The sequence below is a fragment of the Berghia stephanieae genome, chromosome 8 (genome assembly GCF_034508935.2).
Source record: "Berghia stephanieae isolate SIO BIC M18660-M18661 chromosome 8, UCSD_Bste_1.3, whole genome shotgun sequence".
Lineage (NCBI taxonomy): Eukaryota > Metazoa > Mollusca > Gastropoda > Nudibranchia > Aeolidiidae > Berghia > Berghia stephanieae.
In genome coordinates, this window is record NC_088367.1 from 22785745 (window position 1) to 22795744 (window position 10000).

The 10000-nt window shown below is 36.8% G+C and overlaps 1 protein-coding gene across 1 annotated transcript in view; it reads left to right on the forward strand.

The window, feature by feature from the left end:
- Positions 1-10000, forward strand: part of LOC144977810 (voltage-gated potassium channel KCNC1-like) — a 14465-nt gene that overhangs the window by 2845 nt on the left and 1620 nt on the right. Inside the window, exons 5-10 of the mRNA XM_078923203.1 lie at positions 590-676; positions 2702-2847; positions 3168-3302; positions 3775-3937; positions 6142-6386; positions 8200-8399. Of these exons, the coding sequence (XP_078779329.1) occupies positions 590-676; positions 2702-2847; positions 3168-3302; positions 3775-3937; positions 6142-6386; positions 8200-8399 (976 nt within the window). The remainder of the gene's footprint in view (positions 1-589; positions 677-2701; positions 2848-3167; positions 3303-3774; positions 3938-6141; positions 6387-8199; positions 8400-10000) is intronic.

Here is a 10000-nt window from a genome sequence, read left to right on the forward strand (position 1 = left end):
CTCTCTTGCTCTCTCTTTCTTTCAAATTGAACCCTTTTTTTCTTCATCTCTTTCTCAAACTCGTCTTCTTCCCCTTACTCCTCCTCCTCCTCCTACCCTCATCCTCCTATTTCTTTTCCGCTTGTGCTTTCTCTTCCTCGTCCTTATCCTCTTCTTCTTCCTTCTTCTTCTTCACCACCACCACCACCACCACCACCACCTCCTCCTCCTCCTCTTTCTTCCTTTTTTCTTTTCTATTTTTCTCCTTGTTATTGTTTCTGTTGTTAAATTGTTCTTTTCTTCTTCTTCTTCTTCTTCTTCTTCTTCTTCTTCTTCTTCTTCTTCTTCTTCTTCTTCTTCTTCTTCTTCTTCTTCTTCTTCTTCTTCTTCTTCTTGTTCTTGTTGTTGTTGTTGTTGTTGTTGTTGTTCTTCATCATCTTCTTCTTCTTCTTCTTCTTCTTCTTCTTCTTCTTCTTCTTCTTCTTCTTCTTCTTCTTCTTCTTCTTCTTCTTCTTCTTTTTCTTCTTCTCCTCCTCTTGAGCCTTTTTCTTCATCCTCTTTTTTACCATAGTAATTCATTCTTAAGGTATAAATCAATCTTTTTCCCCAGATCCTTGCCGCCTCAACAGCTTTATTTGTCCTTCTGTCTATCTGTACTTTCTGTGTGGAGACGCACCCTAATATTAGATATGTCAAGGTAAATATGACGAAGAGCACAGAGAAAGAAACGACAGAGTCGCATTATCAGATTTGAAAGAATATATTTTTCAAAGTTAAATACATAATTTGAAGATATGAGCACTTTTTGAAAAAAAAAACAAGTTTTACAATATAGATAAAATTCTATAATCTAGAAACGCTAACTAATATAACATTTTCTGAAAGATAATTTAAGATATAAATACATTTTCACCTCCACGTCATCCAAAATCCGAACGTGACTCTCCGTTTTTCCCCTCTGCTCTTCAACTTTATATGTGGCTAACCGTGTCAATCATGATCCAAAAGAACAAGACAGAGAGACATTTGACCAACCGTCTAAAAACTTTAGTGCATGACATAATCAGTCGGAAGGTTAAATTTTGGATTTGGATTTTTTGGGGGTATTTTCTGAAAGAATATGCTCACCAGAGCATTTTAATCTTCATTTGAAGTATGTCGCGTCATTTTTCATGAAGTTATGGTCAGATGTATGGGAAAGGTATCCAGTAATTTTTTTCAAATTTCATACTTTTTCAACTTGACTAGTTGTGAAAAATATTTGGAAGTGAAATTACGCTTTGATATTTCCCGAAGATGTACAAAAAGGGTTGATTTAATCATTTATGACGATCTCATTTTGGATTTTAAAAAATTGACCTTCTATCTATACTTGGCAATATCTCAGTTCAAACGTTTTCACCATCCGACTGATTATGCCATTCACTGTACATATGTTGGTATGGAATTCACACAATCATTCTTCTTTGTGCCATCTGGAGTTTGAGGCAACTGCAAGGGATCGCTTAAGTTCTCGGTTTTTTGCTGTATCGATTTCAGTTTTCATTCTCCATGCTAAGGCCCCGGGCTTCCAGTTCTTTCTGCATAGTTCTTCTCCAGGTTTCTTTAAATGAAAACTACAAACAAGATAATGACCATTTAATAGGAATAACTAGACAAACAACGAAATTCACGGATGCAAATAAAAACCCACTCAAAAACACTAAAACACCAATCTGCATATTCAAACGTTTTCAAGTATTCATTTGTATCCCGCATCCATAAAAGACTGGAACACTCTTCCTGAATCACAATAGAAGATTATCAAACTGCCTTAGCTTAAACATCAACAGCGGCTGTCACATTTAACAACTTTATCCGCCCTACTCAGAATTGGGTCGACTTCGAAAAACATTCAGATTCAAATTCAGAAATCTGCCTCGCTTCTATTTTGCTTGTGGAATTCAGCGAGACGCAGTTCTTGGAATACATCCTGCAGACAAGATCGAGCACAATATCCAATTTATGGCCCTATTTGTGTCTAAAAGGGAACTTAGCCCCATCTTTCTGTAAAAGATTCTTAATGGACCAGACATTGTTATGGCATCTATGCTGAAAATGGAATCTAAAGTCAACATCACCTTCATCACAAACTTTTGATAATTGGCAGTTTCTTGAAATAACACTCGATCATTTCAATAAAGCAAAGTAAACTTACTCAAATGTCACAATTTTGTGTTAAAATTTAGTTCTTTGACTTCGACTTCTATTATAAGAATCTAAATCTCCACGGTATAAAACTGTCTTGAGGGTCCCATTTGAATTATAATATTACTGGTAGAAAACTAGAAGAAGAAAACAGTATTTTTTCAGTGGAGGACAACTTGTGCGGCTCGGTGGCTCAACGATATGGCGTCTTGTCTCGTCCTTAAAGTTCATGATCTTGGAAATGTCTGGTCTTGACGTTGTGTCATTGGACAAGGCACTGTGCACACATATATTCCCATTCCCTCATTCGACTCAGGTGTGAATGAGTACCCGACCATAGGCAGTGGCATATATTGTGTAAGAGTGTTATAACAAACATGACGCCTAATAAGTGCCTGGTAGTGAATAAAATGGAAATAGGGTTTCAAATGGCCTTGTGGGGAAGTAACTGAATTATTGTGAAGCGCAATGGGTATAATAAATATGTGTAAACGCCCTATACAAATGTTCAGCAAACTTTTATTCTTCTCATCAGAACAATTCAACTGTTCCTTCGGGTGCCACAGTCAGAGAGATGCAGAGGTTGACGGAACCCTTCCTGTACTTGAGAGTCTTCGAAGGAACATGCATGGCCTATTTCACCATAGACATTGTTGTAAGATTCGTCTTCTGTGCTAGCAAGTACGTCTAAAATCATACTTCTTCCATACTTTTGGATCCCCAACAGAGATAAGAGTTTCAGCTAGAGGTAGTTTACAAATAGAAAAATTAATCAGTTGATCTTTCGATTCTTCCTGTTGCTCAGTCATTAAAACGTCTGCATCTTTTACCTGCACAAACGAAATATCAGCCGATTAATCAATTTAACTTTCTAGATCACTTGAATAATTACTATCGACACTCGAATCCAAAAGTGGACTTGAGATCGATATAGAACTAACCCTTTCAATGAAGCTCATGTCTTCAAGCTCATCATATTTCTTTGTCTTCTTTTTCACCAGAAAAGAGCATCTGTTGAACATTCTGACGCTCCTTGACCTCTTGTCAGTTCTGCCATTTTACATCCGGGAACTCATCAAGGCTATCAACCCTGACCTTCAGACTTCCGACACTGTCTACTTTCTCAATTCTTTGAGGTGAAGTTCATAAAATGATAAGTTTTGTTTTGTTTTGTTTTCTGATTATGCCAGCAGCAACAAGTATCGGAATTAAATGCAATGTTTTCTTCATAATATGGGGCTCGCCGTCTAAATCCGGTAATACTCAGGAATAAACCACAAGTCAAAAAATGAATTTAAAGTCAAAGGGGTGTGAATATTTAATTTTAGATTTTAGCTTTGTAAGATAAGATAAGGTGAACTATATTTATCCACTTCTGGAAAGTTACATTGTGTATAACTATTTTAGATACGTGAAATATCATACAATTTGCAGCTCAGATAACCGGACGCAGTTATGTACTTTAATTGATTTTAAATTGTTATAATAGAGTATATTTTCCGTTAGTTCGAGGGAGTTCCCTTTACACCAAATAGCCCATAACAATTCTAGTTTAATTTCTATTATATTATAAGACACTTCCCCTTTGCTTTGATAATCTCTTAACAGGCTTATCATGGTGTTTCGCATCTTGAAGTTGACCAAACACTTCAGCGGTTTCAAGATCCTGGGCCACACGCTTAAAGCCAGTGCTAAGGAATTGCTACTCATGATTCTAGTGTTGGTCATTGGAGTACTCACGTTTGCTTGTCTCATCTATTACGCCGAACAGGTGGGAAAATACCCGCATCTTAAGGGGCGGTTTGGGTCTTTTCAAAAAAAAAATTTAATTACCAATATTGGGCGGTTTTAATCATTCTGTATCGTCATTATAGGTTAAAAAACAACATTTATGTTGAAAAATTCTAGTTATCTGTGTCGATACCCATTTTGCGACCTAATTTGGGGGTCTGACATCAAAAAATATAACAAACTTGTGGCAAACGTTCCACAAAAACTAATGAAGGAATGACCTCCATATTCTTCCCTCTTGTCAACATTGTACTATAGTGTGTCACCATAGAGAGATTTTACGGCTTTAGCTTATGGAATTTTTATTAGAACATTACGAAGTTGAGAATCAAAATATTATCACAAAATTGATGTTAAAAATTCAGAATTGGGATTATAATTCAAAATTCACATATCTTATCAAAAAAATCTCTCTATGGTGACACAATACATTATCTCTGTGATAACTGTGGAAATTTTCAGACAATTTCATTGAATAGATTCAGAGAAACGTTTGACACAGTATCCCATACCCATAGAAATATGACATTTTGAGAAAATAGCAAAATAGCTTCCCGTTTTTCACACTTTTCTTACTATCTGTACCATTTTCGACTGTGTTTTTCATGCTTTTATAGTCTACTTTAAGAATTTGGACTTCAATTATATTATTTCTAGGGTAATAAAATATCAATTTCCACCAAAATCTCAAAATCAATTTTTCGAAGGATTTTCCTAATAATTAGACCCAAACCGCCCCTTAATCATATCGTATTGAATGAATGACGTCTATTGATGCCACGCAATTATGTAAACTATACACACCATCCGCCAGCCAATATTAACATACCAACACACAAAAAAAACTATGTGTAACCTTAAATGTTCATAATCTGATTGATATAATTTACTGAGAAATTATCACTAGCAGGTTGTCTCAAAACAATAGCAAAGATCTGAAAGACTTCCATTTCGTTCCATCTATAAACAATAACAAAGAACCGAGTGTTATTCATTCTATAAATAGAACGGTATTGACGCCACTCCCTTCTTTGTAATTGTTTTTAGCTAGCCTTTTTTATGAGTAGTTCCCATTAATTTATATCAATCAGACTATTATATTACGTTTAAGGTTACATATAGTTTTGTGTGTTGGTACATTCATTATATCTGGCTGGCGTATGTTATGTGATTTTTTGGGCTAAACGCAATGCATCAATATAATCAAGAATATATGTCTTGCAGAGATCCGAGACTGATATAAAGAGATAGGAAACTTCCAGACTGGCAAAAGGGTTTTAAAGACCATATCAAGTTGGTGAACATCCTCTCACTAATAATATTTATTTGTAGTTGATGCATTGCGTTTATCCAAAATAGACGAAAAGAGAGGGTAATTCAATCATTATTAAGTGAGGAGGCGACATTCAAAGCAAGCTGAGTCGCATCTACATCATAATTTGTGGGGATGTTTGTGTGTCGCTCCAGTTTTCAGGTTCGGCAGTTACGCCTGTCTGGGCTATTTGAGCTTTTCATCTCTGTTCTGCTTTTCTGTTAGGTTCTGTCTGCTTCCTTAGCCTCTGGTCAACCAAAGCTGCTCACAAGGCAGTGGTTGACCTTCAGCTATAAAGATGGCATGACGGGGAATAAGAAGAGGGATAATAATAATAATAATAATAATAATAATAATAATAATAATAATAATAATAATAATAATAATAATAATAATAATAATAATAATAATAAGAAGAAGAAGAAGAAGAAGAAGAAGTTAACACTCTCAAGCAATCTATTGGACACCTATGAATCACCAGAGAAAAGTTGATGTTTCAAAACGTTTAGAGTATTGCTGTATGAAGCAAAATAAATAGATAAATAAATAAATAAATAAAATAAATAAATAAATAAATAAAAATAAAAGAAGACAAGTATTCATCATTTAAAAATCGACACTAGGTAAATAAAGAACAAAAAAAATGCGCTTTTCTCAGAATGATGAAACGGAGACTTAGCATGTTTGAAAAGTCACCTCCTCGTATTATGATTCATTGCCAAGCCCTGTACTAAAATAATCCAAAGAGCTCTACTTCAACATTGAGCTATTAAAATATCCTTAACGTCTCCCTTTCTCTCCTTGACCTAATAATTTCGTTCATACCCTCTCCTCTGCTCTTCGCCATATCATCATTCCCTCACCCAACTCAGGTAGAGGAGGCAAGCGTCAATGACTTTGATAACATCCCGGTGGGATTCTGGTGGGCCGTAGTTACCATGACTACTCTGGGCTACGGTGACCTTTACCCTCGGACGGCCTTGGGATACATCGTCGGGGCAGGCTGCGCCCTGTGTGGTCTTCTCATGTTGGCTCTCCCCGTGCCTGTCATAGTCAACAACTTCACTCTCTACTACTCTCACGCCCAGGCGAGGCTCAAGCTGCCCAAGAAAACCAGGTCAGTTTCCATCATGTCTATAGAATGAATAGATTTGATGTCACTCACATCTTTGTAATTGTTTCCAGACCTGCCCATTATTAATAAAAATTCATAGAATTACAAAATTTTGACTTCACGAACATTTCTAAGTCACTAAAACTTTTTGAAAATGAAAGTTGATGCCAGACAACATAATTTTAAGGATGTTGAAGTGTTATTCAACCCATGTGAGGGTAAATTATTGATATTTAAAGTTAATTATAGCGACTACAATTTTTATCTCCTAAAAACTACGAATTTTTAATTTATCAAGTAGTCAGGCCTGGTATTCCCCTTTCAGACTATTGTCATTTACTACAAAATTTCTAAATAAACTAAAAAATGCAAAATACTTAGGAGCTATATGAGCAAGTAGATCAGAGTCAATGCATTCGTCAGTTTATTGTCAATGTCAGAAATCTATGAAAAGTGAGTAGAAAACAACCCTTACAAATGACATATTGTTAGTAGGTGTTTAAGTAAAATACTTACCAGTTCTGCCCAGCAGATTAATCGTACCAACACACAAAGCTATGTCCAAGAGGATCGTTTTGTTATAACGTTTTTGTTTTTAACAGCACAAATATAATACATGAAAAGAAAACTTAGAATTTCAGCTACGTATCGCACCATTTATATTTCCACATAATTGTCACCACGAGCAACACAGAGCTGCCAACGCCGAACTAGTGACGCATGTCTTCAGCGAAGAATCCTGGTGATTTTGCACGGCACCATCAACGAACATCTGCCACTACCTCCAAATCACTGTTGCTACTGTTTCCTTTCAGATACGTCTTTAGCTGGGGGAACAAGAAAAGGGTCAGATGGGGCAAGATCCGGACTATGTGCAGGGCTAGGGTGCTGTAGGGTCGGGAGTTTGAACCGAATTAATGCATCTTGGGTTTGACGACGAGTGTGTGGTCGCGTATTGTCATGCTGCATTTATATCGAATCGCTAACACTTCTAACCCCTGCTCGTAAAGTTGAAACGTATTATTCAGAGTTCACTGTTTTCCTTTGTTCAAGATATTCCATGTGAACTATGCCTTCCAAATCCCATAAAATGATAAACAAGATCTTCCTCGCAGAAACAATGACTTTGCATTTCATTCGGCTTGGAGACGATTTATGTCTGTACTCCAATGACTGCACTTTGGTTTCCGAGCCATATTCATCACCAGTCACAATTTTCTGCATAAAAGTCCCTTATTCCTTGTCATATCATTTTAAATGTTGGGTACAAATGTCTTTTCTCTGCATTTTCATTTCTGAAGTTAGATGTCTTGGGACACATTTTCTCAACCGCGATATCTTATCAAGGTTGTGACGTCACTCAATTATGAACACAAATACGTCACAGGACTTAGTTGTTGCACATGCGTGTAGACGTATGGTTTGAGAGTGCGTTTGTGAAGTTTCATTATTGTTCCTAAAATATTTTTTGATTTATGGACAAACGGCATTTATACCAGCCCGACCTCGTATGTGTAAAATAATACGTTTTTAATCCATTAAATTTTACTATTGCGCATTATTACATTTTCTTAGACCTGAAACTAAGGTGTTCTAATCCAATTTTCGACCAAAATCAGTAATATATTGACCTTGAAGCAAGACTTCATAGATTCGTCCTCTCGGCTCTCATGTCAATTTCCCGATAACTCTCGATATCGTAAAAAAATCGTATGATATTGATAAATTATATAACTATATATATATATATATATATATATATATATATATATATATATATATATATATATATATATATATATATATATATATACAGGAACACCCTGATTGGAGCTGCAGACGCACTGAAAGCCTCCAGTTCTCCTACCAGTAGTTGTGCTCCCTCCATCAACGGAAGTGTGACGTCACTAACATCCCTAGGCCAGACCAAAACGTTGACCAGCAATGAGGTTGACTTCAAGGAGACTCCTGGAAAGATTGATGAGATGGGAAGTCTCGACAGTGGATATAAAGCAGGTATTTTAATCAACTTAGATTTTGTTCAAACTTTTAAACAGAAAAGACCAGGTCACAAAATTTCCGAAATAGGAGAAACAGACATGTGTGATTGTTATGAAGGAAAAGTAGACGCCAATCATATACTCCAGACTTGGCCAAAATATGCAACAATAAGAGAGGATTTTTGGCCTGGTACCACATCTCTGTAGGCTAAACTATAAGGGCCCCTGACAGAGCTGAGGAAGACAACGGCGTTCCGTCATCACTAGACATTTAAACATAAAGACGATATGAAGGGGAACGAAGAAGAAAAACCCACCGAGCTTCGTGTTGCAGAATTCAAGAAATAGGTTTGGGTCATCTGTTTTTATTCATGATTACTTCTCACGTTTCACTACTATAAAACACATCGAGTACTTGAAGACATGCCCAATAGGTGATTCGGTTGGCTTTACACCAGGGAACAAAAGTTTGATGTACAAAAATGGTTCCAATCTCATAGAAAGTGTATAACCACTCTTGCAAAAGACTAGATACATACACTGTGCAAGTGATCTTCTGAATTCGGTTTCAGAGTGATGCATCTTATTTTCTACCCTAGATTAATGCTGGTCGTCAACAAAGATCATTTATCCTCTCTATTTGATGCCGGAAATCATAAGAATTAGCCAATTCACCCTGCTATTAAAAAATATCCTCTATCGGATTAATGAAATCCCATTTAAAAAAATGAAAAAAAAAGCCCATGAATAAAAGGACTCAGTACCTTTCGGGTACGAAGCAAGGAGCGTACCGCTGAGTGACGATTTCCCTCTCCCTCTCCTCTAGCTACTATGAAACAATCCCAGTCAAAGCAGAAAGAAGAATACAAGAGAAAAATGTAATCACCCCCCTCCCCCCTTACAATCAAGCTGTTTTGGCTGGGGTTCGATCCAAACCGACGTGCACATATTATTTGCAGGTCTGATAGCCGAACTCAATTATAGGTTTGATTTGACATTGGTGTAATGGACAATATTTTGCGTTAGTTCGAGAGTATTGTAGAGAGTAAATTAAAGGGAGTAAATGTGACTCATGTAACAGATTCAACACATAGGCCGAAACGTTGTTTACTTTGTGTTGTATCTTTTATTTGAGTCACATTTTCTCCCGTTATTGTGCTCTCTATTTCATTGGCTCATATAGGCACCTCTAGCTTTTGCGAGTATTTCCATTACAACAGCACGACCATAATAATTTGGGTTATCAGACATGGACATTAGTGCACGTTGTGACGATTCGGGTGCTCTCGGTTAGCCGATAGAGCCATATAACCCGAAACGTCAACAAAAGAAAAGAAAGGGAAAAAACTAGGAGGATAAGAGGGAACTCGTTGACATATTCCCTCGGAGAAGAACATCAGGCCACTGCACTGGGCCTAGCCTGATCTAAGGGAAGAGAAAGAAGGAGAAAGTCCGTGGTCGTGGAAAATTCTAGTCCAGACATTGTGATCTTGGGTAACAGCAGCAGCAACAGCAGAGGAACGAGAGGACTCCTGAGCTTGAGCCCCGCTCTAAGCAGCGCATTGAGTCCTTGGAAAAGGCTCTTTACTCATAATTTCTCATCGTACTCACGTGTAA